General features: G+C 43.8%; 1 protein-coding gene across 6 annotated transcripts in view; it reads right to left on the reverse strand.

Annotated features, from left to right (window-relative positions):
* LOC135542081 (membrane-associated guanylate kinase, WW and PDZ domain-containing protein 1-like) overlaps window positions 1-18,670 on the reverse strand; it is a 203,655-nt gene that overhangs the window by 76,076 nt on the left and 108,909 nt on the right. For all 6 annotated transcript variants that reach the window (XM_064968726.1, XM_064968723.1, XM_064968724.1 and 3 more), the window contains exon 2: window positions 15,310-15,426. In XM_064968726.1, the coding sequence (XP_064824798.1) occupies window positions 15,310-15,426 (117 nt within the window). The remainder of the gene's footprint in view (window positions 1-15,309; window positions 15,427-18,670) is intronic.

Genomic DNA, 18,670 nt, shown 5'->3' on the forward strand with positions numbered 1-18,670 from the left:
GAATGACCATTCCACTGCTATTGCTGCCAGCGACCTGCCTCTGTCTCTTATACTGATGTGTTCCGCCTGATGCACAGTAACCCCCCCCTCACTCTCTTTCTCCATCGCCATCCATTCCCGCCCCGCCATTAAATCCCAGAAGCCAAAGCATCATTCTCAAATTAAAGACAAATAGAGAGCATACCTCTGATTTCCTCAGCAAGTCCAGGGCTACACAGCACACATCAGAGAGAAACCAGTCAGGTAGGATGAGAAAACACAAAACAGGTCTCTCTTTATCCACAGGCAGCGCGTCAGACACACGCATCCGAGCTACAGCCTCCCTCTGTCTGCCGGTCTTTCCAGTGTCGAACGTCCAGCACTGGCCACCGATGCGATCCGCTGTCTGCCTGATGAGTCTTCCTGTTCCTGCCAGGCTCAGAATCCAGGCTCAGAATCCAGGCTCAGAATCCAGGCTCAGAATCCAGGCTCAGCCAACGTGAACTATACACATGGATACATACACGCTGTGCTCCGCTCTGCTCCTGTCTGACTGAACCCAACCAACGTCTCCAGTCTCACACTTACCCACATGCACCCGCCCACCTCCACTCAGTCTCTCGCTCACTCTAGCTGTCGCTCGCTTGCCCTCGCTCCCCCCTCACTTTTCTCTCTCTCCTCCCCTCTGCAGCCTATATCTCTCTCTCTTACACACAGACGTAGTCACACATGCTCCCTCTACTCTGACAAACAAGGCAGTCCCAGCGAGAGCCCATCCCCATGCATCACGTGACCACCGAAATCAACACTACCAAGGGCAAGCACGGGGCAGGGATGGATGTAGCTGGGCTACTAGGGCTGGGATGCTGGGGCTAGAATGATGAGATTAGGTCCGGACATAAGGCTAAGGTAGAATAGGACTTTGATTAAGGACTGAATGAGATAAAGTGCGGGTGCATGCATTCAGTGCATTCGGAAAATATTCAGACCCCTTGACTTTTTCCACATTTAGTTACATTTCAGACTTATTCTAAAATTGATTACATGTTTTTTTTCTTCTCAACAATTTAAACACAATCTACACACAATATAACGACAAAGCAAAAACAGGTTTGTAGAATTTTTTGCAAACGTATATATAAAAAAACATTTATATAAGTATTCAGACCTTTTACTCAGTACTTAGTTGAAGCACCTTTGGCAGTAATTCCAGCCTCGAGTCTTCTTGGGTATGACGCTACAAGCTTGGCACACCTTCGGGAGTTTTTGGGGAGTTTCTTCCATTCTTCTCTGCAGATCCTCTCAAGCGCTGTCAGGTTGGATGGGGAGCGTCACTGCACAGCTATTTTCAGGTCTCTACAGAGAGGTTTGACAGGGTTGAAGTCCAGGCTCGGGCTCGGCCACTGTGTGCTTCGAGTCGTGGTCCTGTTGGTAGGTGAACCTTTGCCCCAGTCTGAGGTCCTGAGCGCTCTGGAGCAGCTTCCGTCTGGCCACTCTTCCATAAAGGCCTGAATGGTGGAATGCTGCAGAGATGGTTGTCCTTCTGGAAGGTTCACTCATCTTCACAAAGGAACTCTGGAGCTCTGTCAGAGTGACCATTGGGTTCTTGGTCATCTCCCTGACCAAGGCCCTTCTCCCCCGATTGCTCAGTGTGGCCAGCTCTAGGGAGAGTCTTGGTGGTTCCAAACTTCTTCCATTTAAGAATGATGAGGCCACTGTTCTTGGGGACCTTCAATGCTGCAATAATTTTTTTCATAGCAAAGGGTCTGAATACTTATGTAAATTTAGGTATTACTGATTTTTCTAAAAATTGTTTTTGCTTTGTCAATTTGGGGTATTGTGTGTAGATTGATAAGGAACATGTTTAATTGAATACATTTTCGAAGAAGGCTGTGGAAAAATTCAAAGGCTCTGAATACCTTCAGAATACTTTGTGAATACTTTCTGCCATTGTTTTTCTTTAACCCCAGAGATTCAGTCGTCTGTGGGGAAATAGGAGGGGTGATGGGGAAAGGAGGGGTACATTAACAGCAGCTTTGAGTCCTTGTTTATTTAACCCCTCGAGGATAGTCAGTCCATCAATACAGCATCCCTAATCACATTACTGATAATGGCAACAATACCCAGGAATGAGGCAGTTATTTTCCTACAGAAAAGCCCTTCATTTATGAAATGGCTACATCCTTGACTTCTGAATGGCTATCTTTGTTATTATATTATGCACGTTATAACAAGACAGCATTTCAATTGTGAAAACATTTAAATGTGTGACCTCTCTCACCGGCCACTTTCACAGCCGAGATCACTCCAGGCTTCAGGATGTCAGACAACAAACAGTTCTGAAAAAGCAAACTCTTCAGAAAATAGGACGAAGGTGTTTAGGTGTGTGATATGACCCCTAGGTTGCAGAGAGAGACAAGAAAGCTGCCAATTTGGGGAGCAGGCATGAACCATTTCACCCACACTGGATTGGTGCTTCAGAATAAGATGTTACACAGGGAGAAGCAGTTTAACTTTAGATCAGCCAGAGGTTTGGGTTAGTCCATCTGTTTTTTAAGGCACTTAACCTTAATTGCTTCAATGGTCCCAGTTGATACCGGTAGACCCTGGCAGTGACCTCACTCTCCAAGGGTGTCTCAGGGAGAGTTCGGATATGCAAAAAAACACATTTCCAAAAACCTAATGTGTATTAATAAACACTTGTACATGAAATTTGACAAATATAAAGCACCACCAAATGACATAAAATATTCTTCCAAGGTACTCAACACAGAAGCCAGAGAGGAAAACAATTCATCACTAGCAGGATGAATTCACATTCTCACACACAACCTCTGAGTGTGTGTTTGTTGGGGATGAATGGGTGAGTGCATGCGTGCCTGGACGTATGTGCGTGTGGAGTGGGTATGACTTCCTGGGACTCATCCCTTCATTGAATCCTTCTTGACAATGCCTTTCTTTCACTTAAACTAATGATGATGTCAGCAGAATGACATTTCAAAAGACATTCAAAGCCTGTTACCTCCCCCTAAGATCCATCCATCCAACCAAAATATAGGACCTGCCCCTATCAATCAAACCAGTGTAGGAGGTGATACCACTGTGAGCCATCAATGAGTGTTCTGGCCTTTAAACAGTAGATTTGCCGTAGTAAACAAGGAAATACTTTCATTTATTGTACGGAATGCTTATCAAATAGATAAATCTTCCTTCGTCTGTTAAAGGACAAAGTTGTTCTTATGACAATACGGACATATCTTGAGAGACTTTGGTTGCAAGCACGCCTAAGGCAGAGGGATCACTCTCGCCAAAATCTGTCCAGAATAAGCTCAATATGTATCTATGGGCTTAATATGCAGACCTAAACGTGTTGCCTACCTTCCTTTCCTGCCTTTGGGATAATGACTCCCATTGATAGGGCGGAGACATGAGCCTCGTGCCATTACTTACACAGATCTCTGACTAAGGTAACACTGACGGGTCACCGACATCTTTTAGGGAGCGGTAATGAGGGAACCAATAACGGTTGCAATTGAGATGAGCTGTGTGGGTGAATTTAGTGCTTATTGAAGGTTTAGCGAGACATAAACTAGAGATAATCTCGTGCCATCAATAGTTGCAATAGGCCCCTTAGTATTTGATTAGATTCCAATAGGCTACATTCCGTACGCTATCCGTTAGAGTACTGAAAATCTGTACTTAAGTAAAAGTCCTATTACTTAGATTGTAATTTACTCAAAAAAAGTCAAATGAACCCTTAAGATTAAAAAAGTATTCAGTAAGAAAACTAATTACACATTTAGTCTGGTATTTTTTATTTTTTTACACTTTATGGTAAACTGTGACAGCAAACAAATAGGACAACAACTTAGTGTGATTGATTTGACATTCATTAATAATTTAAGCTTTCCAGCACCATCGTGCAGATATCCTCCAGCACAGGTAGTCTCCATTGAAGACTGACATCAAAGTTTCAATTACAGTCTTAATAGAAGTTGACTTAATATCTATCAATGTGTTCAATTTCATAAAAAGGCAAATGGTACGAGACATTGTAATAATTGTACAATTTTAATACCATAAATAAAAATGCATTTCACAATATAATTTCAAGTACATGTGAGGGTGAACGCATACTAAAAATATTTACACTAAATGCGATGTTTCATTTTTCACTCAGAATGAAATATCAAGGAGGATCAGGTTAGTGTTCAAACAACAATCGAAATGTAAAATGTCACCATTGATCATGTTACTCGTATGCAAATCAGACACATTCCAGCATGAAATTAAACATCAAGGTAGGTAATCAGGTAAGAACCATGTACGTAATAAATCAAACATTGCCATAGTCAACTCAATCATCGTTTTGATGCCAAGATAGGATTTACCCTCAATTCTCCTTTCCTTCTGAACCTCTCCTTTTCACTTTGAAGGGTTTTTTCTTTTCTTGGCTGGCCATTCTCCTCCCCCTCGGATGTGCCACTACAAGCTGTAAATAAAGAGACACACAAAAATGTATTTCTAGTCATGGTCCAAAACGCTTACTGAGATGATACACTGACTGCACTACAGATGTGCTTATATGCCTTGTCATAGAAAAGTACGACATTTCGACACACACAGAGTGAGAGGAGAGCAATGGACTGGGAGGATGCTACGCTGGACGTCCCGGTTCATCTAGTTAGCGTTAGCTAGCTACATGGTTGACACTGCAGCGAGCTAGTTTAGCCAGCTTATCTAGTGGCAACCTAACGTGATAGCTTGTTAGCCATTGCAACACGCATCTGATTTATCTGTTAACACTTTATGCCAATGACAAGGTGGCTAGTTAGCCAACAAGCAGAGATCATATGGGAAGCCAAAATCAGGAGATTAAACTTGATCAGATTCGGGGTTAGCTACCTAGCCATTTGATTTGCACTCTAAACACAATTTTAACAATGTGCTCGAAACACAATTTGAACATAATTATATCTGAGAAAAACTTCTTACTCCAGAAATATAGAATATTACAAAGACCGAAGGTAATTAAAGTGCACCTTACCTTTGATTGCGTCTCACTAAGAACACCCGAGCAAAATATCCTCAGGGTGAAGCCGTGTGCTTCACTTCAAGAGCCATGGTGGAGATACAGGGTTTGACAGACAACTTTGAGAGCCTATGAACTGAAGAGTTTTGATGAAAAGGTATTTTGAATACATTTCATTGGTCAAAGGGTCGTGAAACGTTCAGAGACAGACGTAAAGGGGAACCAAAAGCATCAATTCTTGTAAAAAAGAAGTACCAGTCAGTATTTAGTGTGATCCCCTTTTGCCTCATTCAGTGCGACATCTTCTTCGCATACAGATGATCAGGGTGTTGATTGTCAACTTAAAGTTAGTCAGGGAGATATAAGACTCCAGCTTCAGTGATTTTTGCACCTGTACACAGCCCATCTGTAAATAGCCCACCCAACTGCCTCATCCCCATATTGTTATTTATTTTTTGCTCCTCTGCACCCCAGTATCTCTACTTGTACATTCATCTTTTGCACATCTATTACTCCAGTGTTAATGCTAAATTGTAATTATTTCACCACTATGGCCTATTTATTGCCTTACCTCCCTAATCGTACTACATTTGCACACACTTTATATACATTTTCTATTGTGTTATTGACTGTACTTTTGTTTATCCCATGTGTAACTCTGTGTTGTTTGTGTTGAACTGCTTTGCTTTATCTTGGCCAGGTAACAGTTGTAAATGAGAACTTGTTCTCAACTGGCCTGCCTGGTTAAATAATATTTTTTAACATAAGTATTCAGCCCCTTTGCTATGAGAGACAAAATGGAGTTCAGGTGCATCCTGTTCCCGTTGATCATCCTTGAGATGTTTCTACAACTTGATTGAAGTCCACCTGTGGTAAATTCAATTGATTGGACATGAGGTTGAAGGAATTGTTTGTAGAGATCCGAGACTGTATTGTATCGAGGCACAGATCTGGGGAAGGGTAGAAAAAAATGTCTGCAGCATTGAAGGTCCCCAAGAACACAGTGGCCTCCATCATTCTCAAATGGAAGAAGTTTGGAACCACCAAGACTCTTCCAAACTGAGCAATCGGGGGGAAAGGGCCTTGGTCAGGGAGGAGACCAAGAACTCTATTTTAAATTCTTAATACATTTGCAACATTTTCTAAAAACTTGTTTTCGCTTTGCCATTATGGCGTATTTTGTGTAGATTGATGAGTAAAATAATTTAATAATTAATTTAATACATTTTAGAATTAGGCTGAAAAATAAAATGTGGAAAAGGTCAAGGGGTCTAAATACTTTCCAAATGCACTGTATATTTTGATTTGGCTATCTAGTCTGTTTGTTTATCATTTTATAGGCTACCTGCTGCTGCAATGTCTCTCATTCTCTGCACACACGCATTACCAATGATCATTTTACTCCGATGTGTTCTGCACACACGCATTACCAATGATCATTTTACTCCGATGTGCTCTGCACACACGCATTACCAATGATCATCTTACTCCGATGTGCTCTGCACACACGCATTACCAATGATCATTTTACTCCGATGTGCTCTGCACACACGCATTACCAATGATCATCTTACTCCGATGTGCTCTGCACACACGCATTACCAATGATCATCTTACTCCGATGTGCTCTGCACACACGCATTACCAATGATCATTTTACTCCGATGTGCTCGGCACACACGCATTACCAATGATCATTTTACTCCGATGTGCTCTGCACACATGCATTACCAATGATCATTTTACTCCGATGTGTTCTGCACACACGCATTACCAATGATCATTTTACTCCGATGTGCTCTGCACACACGCATTACCAATGATCATCTTACTCCGATGTGCTCTGCACACACGCATTACCAATGATCATCTTACTCCGATGTGCTCTGCATACACGCATTACCAATGATCATTTTACTCCGATGTGCTCGGCACACACGCATTACCAATGATCATTTTACTCCGATGAGTTCTGCACAGATTGGGAGAACAGATACAGTGCGTAACACATCAAATCCAGAGGACACTGATCCAATTCAATTCTGAATAATTGTTGTCCCCCACAATGAAATCGGGAAGGGGACTGTGGATATGTCTCCATCTGTTCATTCGTACGTTAGTCACACGCAATATTTCACAAAGCAAGGGGCCGATTTTGACGAAACTTGGGTGAATGAAGAGTCATACTATAAAGATCTGGCATTTACAAAATGACACTGATTGGCCCAAGGTGGGAGCTATAGTAATGAACTGAAATCTGTTAGTCACACAATATCTCAATTGGCCCAATGGGGGTGCAGCATCATTCGTGGGGGGATGACATGTTTACTTTTGCCTTGTTTGATATTGTGATTGTTGTGTGATATTTTTTATTTCTATTCAGACAACTTCAATATATATTCTGCTTGTCCGACAATTATTTCTTTACTCGTCCCAGACAAGCGGACTCGCATTAATGTCAAGCCCTATACAGAGAGGCCTGTGAAAAGCAGGTCCTACATACAAACCCTGCAGGGTAAAATTAGGCAGGGAAAACGTGCTACTAGCAGTCCCCATCTGTGCCTGTGTGCTAGCTACAAAGCTGAGCATGCTTGCGCGTGTGCTTAGTTCCATCCTCCCTCTTCCCTTCTGCCCATCCCCCTCTCCAACCCCACCCCCACCACATCCTTTTAGCCTATATGCAAGCCATCCACCATGTTCAAGAATGGTGAAACATCACACACCTCCCCACACACACGCTCACTTGCTCACTGCACCTCTCTCATAGATGACGGGTGGCTGGAAAGAAACAGTGGAAAAATAACAGCAGACAAAGCACAGCACACTTTCCTTGATGCAAAGAGTGGGGGAGCGAGAGTAGAGTGGTAGCTACCAGACTGTAGCAGGGATCCTGCTGATTTCTCTATGCAGCGCAGGCAGGCTGAGGCACAAACCCAGTGAGGAGAGCTCTGCTGCTGCTGAGCTGATCACAGCGACGAGTGGAAAACAACAGGGGAGGAGAGGGAACAGCAGCCACAGCTACAGCAGTGGGAGTCAGGATTTAGAGTAGGTATGGGATCGGGAATGAGCACTAGGTGACCGCAGGAAAGCCGACGGATGCCGGAAGATTGGAGAGGAAAAAGAGGAAGTAGAGGGAGACAGAAAAAAAAGAAATAGCGACATAGTGGGCTGTGGTGTTTGGAGGTGGAGACGGGCTGTGGTGTTTGGAGGTGGAGACGGGCTGTGGTGTTTGGAGGTGGAGACGGGCTGTGGTGTTTGGAGGTGGAGACGGGCTGTGGTGTTTGGAGGTGGAGACGGGCTGTGGTGTTTGGAGGTGGAGACGGGCTGTGGTGTTTGGAGGTGGAGACGGGCTGTGGTGTTTGGAGGTGGAGACGGGCTGTGGTGTTTGGAGGTGGAGACGGGCTGTGGTGTTTGGAGGTGGAGACGGGCTGTGGTGTTTGGAGGTGGAGACGGGCTGTGGTGTTTGGAGGTGGAGACGGGCTGTGGTGTTTGGAGGTGGAGACGGGCTGTGGTGTTTGGAGGTGGAGACGGGCTGTGGTGTTTGGAGGTGGAGACGGGCTGTGGTGTTTGGAGGTGGAGACGGGCTGTGGTGTTTGGAGGTGGAGACGGGCTGTGGTATTTGGAGGTGGAGACGGGCTGTGGTATTTGGAGGTGGAGACGGGCTGTGGTATTTGGAGGTGGAGACGGGCTGTGGTATTTGGAGGTGGAGACGGGCTGTGGTGTTTGGAGGTGGAGACGGGCTGTGGTGTTTGGAGGTGGAGACGGGCTGTGGTGTTTGGAGGTGGAGACGGGCTGTGGTGTTTGGAGGTGGAGACGGGCTGTGGTGTTTGGAGGTGGAGACGGGCTGTGGTGTTTGGAGGTGGAGACGGGCTGTGGTATTTGGAGGTGGAGACGGGCTGTGGTATTTGGAGGTGGAGACGGGCTGTGGTGTGGTAGGTGAGAAGTTAACAATGTGATAGGATAAAAAGACAGAAGCGGAACTATAGTTATCACGCTGGTCTTCTATGCTGTAGCAGCTGATATTTCCCATCCAGGACAACAATAGGTGTCTTGATCTGTAGAAGGGTTGGGAGGGACACCGGCTGAACTGAACCCTGGCTCTGCTAAGGGAAGGAGAGGGGATACAAAGTACATGGCATCATTTAATTAAAGGCATGTTGCCCAGGACTAAAGTGTTTCTCCCATCTAAATCCTATCAGGTCAATCAACACTAATACGCTAAACCAATAGCACTGTCCTATAAGCCAATAAGACTTCCATCCTACTGTATCTGTCAACTTGTGGCAGTATTACACAGTAGAGGTCTTCGCGGGTCCACCCGAACCAGAATACCCAAAACCCGAACCGAGTCCAAAATGCAAACTTGTCCCTAGGTTTTGGGTCAGTTCATGTTTGATTGTTATAGGGTCTCGATTCTATGTAACTACAGCTGATAGACCCAAGTGGACCCGGTCATGGCTCTGCATAATCTGTAGCATATTTATTTCACGCTAATAAGGTTAATTTATTAACTTGTAGAAAGCTTAGCCAACATACAAAGACCTATTCGTTAACCAGATGAGCAACTTGGCTGATAAACATGATTTTTTTTTTGTCACTCGGGTCCCATTTAGGGTTGGTTATGATTGTTCTCGGGTCCCCATTCTTTTTTTTTTTTAAGGATCGATCCAGTCAGGTCCGGGTCAAACTTTGGTCGTGTCTACACTTGACACTTACATGTGGCATATGCTATCAGAATACAAAGATGGCATTGAAAAGACAGGTTGTGTTCAGATCTGGCTGACCACTTCAGAAGGTGGTCAGGGATGCATTGTGCGGATTTCACCTCAGTCTGGAAGCAATCAGGCTGCCGAAAGTGCATACAGTGGGCAACGTCATCAGCACTCTCCAGAAAACTTGTGTTTTGAGGCACCTTTACATTATAACATTTGGAGGAAATACAGTACGTTCCTAGCGTGTGAGGAATGTGTTGCTGGCCTCATAACTGCTAGCCAGCTAGCTAATATTTAGAACAAATATTTTTTTGTTTGGCTAGAGTTATGCTAACGTGTTTGAAATCTCTTTAGTGTTGCTTGCTAACCATCATCATCATCATCATATTTAGCCTATTCCACATTTGTAGAATGCATACTGGCATTTTAATATAGCACGGAAATCTGTAATCTGGACACATCTAAATGTAGGTGTAGATGCATGACTCGTTTAGAATTCCATGATCAGAACTCTATGATCAGAATCCTAAAGCTGCATGAACTGTCAAGTCTAGACACATCCTTACTGGACCCGAGAAAACATCTACTACACAGACTAGGATTCATTGACAAAACACTTGAGACATCCCCAGACAAATTTCTCCTCTGTCAGGGTCACATGTCCTCATTGTCACCCGTCCCCTGTCAGTCACCCCACCCCCCTGCTCTGGTCACTGGCCACCTGGTGGGGCCACACTCTGGTCAGCCTTTCAAAGCTTCAGCATGTTAACCAAAGAAGCAGCTGCACACACAGACACTGTCTGATTACATGAATGATGATAGAGTGGAGTCAAGCATTGTCTTGATGGTGTGTGTGTGTGAGAAAGAGAGAGGGAGGGGAGTTTGAGCTGCATGGTTTGAGCACCATAGAGGAGACGAGAGGCTTGAGGAGGATGTCCCCAGTCAGGAGTAGAGCAGAGCGAGTAGGGTTAGACCATCTGTCACCTCCAGCTGCTTTCTGCCCATTAATCACAGCCTCCTCATGCACACACGAGTTGACCCATGGACACAACTATACCACCACACACTGACCTCCAGTCTCCAGGGCCTGGAGATGACCAGTGGAGAAACCAAACCACTGCTGAAAACATAACCAGTCTTGGTGCCCTTCTCACGTCCTCTTCCCGAATCTATAATGTATCTTTTTGGAATAAATTAATAAAATTAATAAATGTAAATCGATTATCCGGGAATGTAAATTTCACCAACAGCCAGTGAGTGGGAACCAATCAAAATAATGTTCCTAGCTAGGTATTCTTCTTATTACGACATATCACAAAGTACAAATGGTACACCTTCATGGTGATATGTTTCCTTGGTTAACCATAATACAGTTTATCAGGGTGTCAATAAGAGTCAGAAAGAAGAGCTAGGCCTTTGGTAATTAAAATGGCCATTATGACCAGACTAGCACAATCCAGGCCTGTCTGGCTGACATATGGCACACTGGGTAATTCCAATAAAGTCCTGAGGAAAAAGCCCCTGGAATACAGATAGCAATTTGCGTGAGAGGGTCATGAATAAACTAATTGAATACCCAATGATGAGAATCCTTAGGAAAAAGTCCTGTTAGGACAGTGTTCCCCCTAGGATTTATTTCAGCAGCAGTGGTTAGCGTGGCGTAGGTGTTTTTCTTGGCCGAAGAGACATTTTGCTGTTTTAAAGCACATTTCCTGCAATTCTACACATTTTGCCATGGGCAGAGAGAACATTATACAGTTTAAAAGCTAGATTTTATATATTTTGCTGAGAAAAAGAATTGCAGTTTTAAAGCTAATTTCCTGCAATTCTACCTATTTTGCAATGGGACCCCAAGAGAAAATTTGCACTATAGGAGTAGACTTTGATGGTGTATCTGGGGGCATTAGAAAACATGCTTGGATAACAAAGCATTGAAAGAGAGGCATGTAATTAACATTGTTAACATGCCCCTACTACTCAAGGCCCTGATAATGCAGTAGACCCATTGAATTGTGGGTTGGGTGAAGAGGACTAAAGTAACCTAGCCCAACAAATAAACTATGCTTCATATAACAAATAAACCACGAGAACCCTGCCCTGCATTAATGACAAATGCAAAATGGCTGCTGCTAACGACACATCTTTAACCTGATCACACATTATATGTCCTGTGTAGGACTCCTAGTCTCACTATGTACTATGAGTTGATCGAGTTCCTTCTCTCTCTTTCCATCTGTTTGAGTGTCATGGCCAGCTCACGATCACTAGGGAATTCACTAGGGAATCTCCATTATGAGGAAGATGATAATCCCAGCTGCTGTACAGGGATTGGTCCACACAGCTGGATTTAGGTATTTTTCTTAAAACTGAGCTTGTAAGTAAGCATTTCACTGTAAGGTTTACACCTGTTGTATTCGGCATATGTGACAAATAGATCAAATTCTACCATAATGTTGCACTATCGGTCCCCCCGCATCACTGTGAAACATTATTGACACTGAGAAATATGATACATTCGAAGCCTCAAGGTACAGTGCCTTGCGAAAGTATTCGGCCCCCTTGAACTTTGCGACCTTTTGCCACATTTCAGGCTTCAAACATAAAGATATAAAACTGTATTGTTTTGTGAAGAATCAACAAGTGGGACACAATCATGAAGTGGAATGACATTTATTGGATATTTCAAACTTTTTTAACAAATCAAAAACTGAAAAATTGGGCGTGCAAAATTATTCAGCACCCTTAAGTTAATACTTTGTAGCGCAACCTTTTGCTGTGATTACAGCTGTACGTTGCTTGGGGTATGTCTCTATCAGTTTTGCACATCGAGAGACTGAAATTTTTTCCCATTCCTCCTTGCAAAACAGCTCGAGCTCAGTGAGGTTGGATGGAGAGCATTTGTAAACAGCAGTTTTCAGTTCTTTCCACAGATTCCCGATTGGATTCAGGTCTGGACTTTGACTTGGCCATTCTAACACCTGGATATGTTTATTTTTGAACCATTCCATTGTAGATTTTGCTTTATGTTTTGGAACATTGTCTTATTGGAAGACAAATCTCCATCCCAGTCTCAGGTCTTTTGCAGACTCCATCAGGTTTTCTTCCAGAATGGTCCTGTATTTGGCTCCATCCATCTTCCCATCAATTTTAACCATCTTTCCTGTCCCCGCTGAAGAAAAGCAGGCCCAAACCATGATGCTGCCACCACCATGTTTGACAGTGGGGATGGTGTGGTCAGGGTGATGAGCTTGGCCATGTTCTGTTATAATCTCCACCCGGCACAGTCAAAAGAGGACTGGCCACCCCACATATGCTCTCTCTAATTCTCTTTCTTTCTCTCTCTCGGAGGACCTGAGCCCTAGGACCATGCCCCAGGACTACCTGACATGATGACTCCTTGCTGTCCCCAGTCCACCTGGCCGTGCTGCTGCTCCAGTTTCAACTGTTCTGCCTTATTATTATTCGACCATGCTGGTCATTTATGAACATTTGAACATCTTGGCCATGTTCTGTTATAATCTCCACCCGGCACAGCCAGAAGAGGACTGTCCACCCCACATAGCCTGGTTCCTCTCTAGGTTTCTTCCTAGGTTTTGGCCTTTCTAGGGAGTTTTTCCTAACTACCGTGCTTCTACACCTGCATTGCTTGCTGTTTGGGGTTTCAGGCTGGGTTTCTGTACAGCACTTTGAGATATCAGCTGATGTACGAAGGGCTATATAAATAAATTTGATTTGATTTGATCTGTTGCTTTTACGCCAAACATAACGTTTTGCATTGTTGACAAAAAGTTCAATTTTGGTTTCATCTGACCAGAGCACCTTCTTCCACATGGTTGGTGTGTCTCCCAGGTGGCTTGTGGCAAACTTTAAAGGACACTTTTATGGATATCTTTAAGAAATGGCTTTCTTCTTGCCACTCTTCCATAAAGGCCAGATTTGTGCAATAAAACGACTGATTATTGTCCTATGGACAGAGTCTCCCACCTCAGCTGTAAATCTCTGCAGTTGATCATGGGCCTCTTGGATGCAGTGGGGATGGTGTGTTCATGGTGATGAGCTGTGTTGCTTTTACGTCAAACATAACGTTTTGCATTGTTGACAAAAAGTTCAATTTTTGGTTTCATCTGACCAGAGCACCTTCTTCCACATGTTTGGTGTGTCTCCCAGGTGGCTTGTGGCAAACTTTAAACAACACTTTTTATGGATATCTTTAAGAAATGGCTTTCTTCTTGCCACTCTTCCATTAAGGCCAGATTTGTGCAATATACGACTGATTGTTGTCCTATGGACAGAGTCTCCCACCTCAGCTGTAGATCTCTGCAGTTCATCCAGAGTGATCATGGCCCTCTTGGCTGCATCTCTGATCAGTCTTCTCCTTGTATGAGCTGAAAGTTTAGAGGGACGGCCAGGTCTTGGTAGATTTGCAGTGGTCTGATACTCCTTCCATTTCAATATTACCGCTTGCACAGTGCTCCTTGGGATGTTTAAAGCTTGGGAAATATATTTGTATCCAAATCCGGCTTTAAACTTCTTCACAACAGTATCTCGGACCTGCCTGGTGTGTTCCTTGTTCTTCATGATGCTCTCTGCGCTTTTAACGGACCTCTGAGACTATCACAGTGCAGGTGCATTTATACGGAGACTTGATTACACACAGGTGGATTGTATTTATCATCATTAGTCATTTAGGTCAACATTGGATCATTCAGAGATCCTCACTGAACTTCTGGAGAGAGTTTGCTGCACTGAAAGTAAAGGGGCTGAATAATTTTGCACGCCCAATTTTTCAGTTTTTGATTTGTTAAAAAAGTTTGAAATATCCAATAAATGTCGTTCCACTTCATTATTGTGTCCCACTTGTTGTTGATTCTTCACAAAAAAATACAGTTTTATATCTTTATTTTTGAAGCCTGAAATGTGGCAAAAGGTCGCAAAGTTCAAGGGGGCAAAATACTTTCGCAAGGCACTGTACCTCTGCATTTCCTTCACACAATCTATACAGGACAGCTGCCCCACAGAAAACAGGCCTGAATCCTTGGACATCATGACATACTGTACAATGTGAGAAAAAATAGGAGTGAAGATGTGCGTGAGGTTCTGATCAAGACGTAGTGCGTTTAATCACTCTGCCTATTGATCGAGCGGAGGGAGAGCCTCCTGGCCTATCGACCATGGGGTGTGCTGGAGCTTCTTGCTCTAATCACATAGTATTGAAAACTAAACATCTGGCTGATTTAATGAATGACGAGGGTTGAGAGCATGAGCTCCATATTAATCTGGTTCCAATCGTCAGTGGGAGAGACCACCATCTACTGCGGTCTGTGTGTTGTCCAGTGCCTATGACTCAAATAATAATCAAAGTATTTTTTTATTTTTGAGGGGAAAGAAGCTCCCTTAAAACCTGACAACCATTCAGATGACTAAGAGACATACAGAAACATGAGTATGACCAGCCAAAATCACCAATGTCCATTGTGAAGCTTCACCAAACAGCACAGAGTCCTTGCAAAGCTACAAAACAATGACATCAAGATGAGGAGGAAGAAGAGAACGACGAGGAGGAGTATAAAAGGGTGTGCTACTCACAAGGCACGGCGTGGCGGTAGAGGTTGTCTCGGATGGTCTGCTGCAGCTCGTGGTCCGGAGAGGACTTCTGGAAGCGCTGGCTCAGATAGTGCTTCAGGTCCTTATTCAGCTTGTTTCCTGTAGACAGCCAGACAAACAGGAAGACGTGTGTTAAGTACATCACAACACATCACAGGAATACAGATGCCATGTAACAACGACAAATCCAAACAACACGGCTGTCGTGTATTTCGAGTGAACACAACTCTCAGCCCATTTCATCACGTCCATAGGAACCAGTCGGACGTGAATGAGCATAATATAACTGAGTAGACTAGACTGATCTCTCTCTCGCTCTATCCATGTTTCTTTCTCTTGGTCTTAGTATCGTCTGTTTGACACTGCATTGCACACCTTCCATAGTCACTCGGAGGGGTACCTGGCTAGCTCCCTCTCTCCCGGGCTGTAGCCAGTCAGTCCTGTCGTCCCAGTGCTGCCTGGTGGCTTAGACCCCTCCCACAGCTAGGCCATCTGTCTCTCAGACACACAGTGGAAAGGCTAACTGTTAGCCGCTGACACAATGCTCGTCAGAGAGAGAGGAGCCAAACGGTTTCCTCTTGACACGTCACAGCGACACAGTCCTTGGGAGAGCCTTCGCACATGCTAACATATGCTGTGATATGATGAGCACATGCACTACCTTTTGCAATGGACTCAGCTTTTTTTACCGTGTATTTTTGTATACGGTGGTGCAATAATGATTCAGTGAGCTCAATGACAAAATCCCATCAGAACAAGCAGGAGGACAGAGGGATACTGACCTCCAATAAGATCCATGGTTTTTATTGTGTGTGTGAGATTCTGTGCTTCTGTATGATGTAGATCCCTCTGTGTGATTGACAGATACAGTGCCTTCAGAAAGTATTAATACTCATGGACTTACACCACATGTTGCGTTACAGCCTGAATTCAACATTGATTCATTCAGTTTTTCTCTCTCACCCATCTACACACAATACCCCATAAGTGAAAACATGTTTTTAGATTTTTTTTTGCAGATTTGTTGAAAATTAAATTAAATAAATATCTCATTTACATACGTTTTCCCGCCCTTGAGTTGATACTTTGTAGAAGCACCTTTGGCAGTGATTGCAGCTTTGAGTCTTTCTAGGTAAGTCGCTAAGATCTTTCCACACCTGGATTGTGCAACATTTGCCCATTTTTCTTTTCAAAAATTCTTCAAGCTCTGTCAAATTGGTTGTTGATCATTGCTAGACAACCATTTTCAGGTCTTGCCAAGTAGATTTAAGTCAAAACTGTAATTCGGCCACTCGGGAACATTCACTGTCTTCTTGCCTGTACTTAGCACAATTCCATTTATTTTCTATCCTGAAAAACTTCCCAGTCCTCAAAGATTACAAGCATACCCATAACATTATGCAGCCACAACTAAGCCTGAAAATACAGAGAGTGGTACTCAGTAATGTGTTGTATTGGATTTGGCCCAAACCTTACACTTTGTATTCAGGACAAAAGTGAATTGCTTTGCCACATTTGTATTACTTTAGTGCCTTGTTGCTAACAGGATGCAAGTTATGGAATGTTTTATTCCGCACAGGCAGAATTCTGCACTCTTCTTTTCACTCTGTCAATAAGGTTAGTATTGTGAAGTAACTACAAGGCTGTTGATCCATCCTCAGTTCTCTCATATCACAGTCATTCACCTCTGTAACGGTTTTAGTCACCATGCTCAAATGAATATTCAGTTACTGTTTTTATTTTAAATTAACCCATCTACCAAGAGGTGCCAATCTTTGTGAGGCATTGGAAAACCTCCCGGGTCTTTATGGTTAAATCTGTGTTTGAAATTCAGGCTCTAAGACAACAAAATGTGAGAAAAAGTTAAGGGGTGTGAATACTTTCTGACAGCACTGTACATTCTAACCACAATCTTTGAATGGTTGGATGCTGCTGAGCCATTTTTTTTTGCCTTATCGGGCCAACAAAGAGTCTGCTGGTGAATTAAAACCACCAGATTGTGTTACCATGGAAACAGTGTGTGCGCATCACTGTGCAGGACTACTCTGCTGGTAAATAAAGCCATAGGCCTCTAATACTATGATTAAGGTAGCAAGCCTAGCACAGACTTCTAGCACACTGCTCTTAGTGTACTGCAATGAAGGCTACTGCACTCATCCATCCAGTCATGCGAGAACCTCCCTCACCACATCTCCTCTCCTGCTGTGACAGATACCCGTCATCAGTGTCTCCACTGTGTTAAAGTTAATGGCCTTTCCTCAAACTCATCCTGTTCTTCTCTGTCCTCTGGCTGTTGGGCCCAGCCACTGGAAAGTGTCAATTGCTTTGATGCTCTGAGATTTGTCCCTGCATGACTGATAACATCATTTCCCCCCGTTGAAAACCTCCTACAGCTGTGTGTGTGCCCTCTACCATATGCCTTCTCTGGAAGTAAAGTCTGGCTTTGGCCCACCCTCTCCCATCCAGGCATATCATTGTGTCTTAACCTCTAAAACAGTTTCCCCAGGCCATGGATAGTCTTAGACACAAACAAACGGGACAGTTCCAGCAGCAGTCTGACCATGACAGACCCGCAGCGAGCCTGCCCGTCTGAACAGGCTGGCACCACCATCAGCACTCCACGATCGTAAGGATGTTTTTTTATTTAATCCATTTTGGAATAAGGCTGTAACGTAACAAAATGTGGGGAAAAGTCTAGGTGTCTGAATACTTCCCGAAGGCACTGTAATATCGGTGCTTTATCTGTGGAATAAAGACAGATACAAATATTTCTGTGAAAGGCTAATATCGTCCGATAACGTCGGTCAACAGATTTATCTGTCGGGCTCTACTGAAGACGATATCAAACGGCAAACAGGAGCACACACAAACAGGTACATTCACATACTCAACATACTGTGTGTATACATGTGCACGCACACACACACCTCTAGGAAGTGCTTGTTCTGCTGACTTCATGAGTCATTGACCGCAGAGAGCTCAGTGTGAGATGAGCGGTAGCACCATGTCCTTGAGCTAATCACTAATGGCCTAAATAATGTGCCTGCTGCGAGAAGACAAGGGCAGCCAGCATCCCTCAGAGTCTCTCAGCTGGTAGGGACAGTCCATTGGCATCACCACATTATGGGAAGACAGGACAGTCTGTACAGTAGCATGACAACAAAGGGACAGTTGACATGGCCTGCTATGTAAGACCAGGTCAACCTACTGTTAGTCTCTGTCTGACATCAAGCTGCTACTCTACTGAGGATCCTACAACAAGGTCAGTATGCCAGTAGGGTTAATAAGCTAGCTAGATTAGCTTCCTTGTTCCACACCTTAATAGGACACACCCTAACAAACC

The sequence above is a fragment of the Oncorhynchus masou genome, chromosome 6, assembly GCF_036934945.1.
Source record: "Oncorhynchus masou masou isolate Uvic2021 chromosome 6, UVic_Omas_1.1, whole genome shotgun sequence".
In the NCBI taxonomy this organism is placed as follows: Eukaryota; Metazoa; Chordata; class Actinopteri; order Salmoniformes; family Salmonidae; genus Oncorhynchus; species Oncorhynchus masou.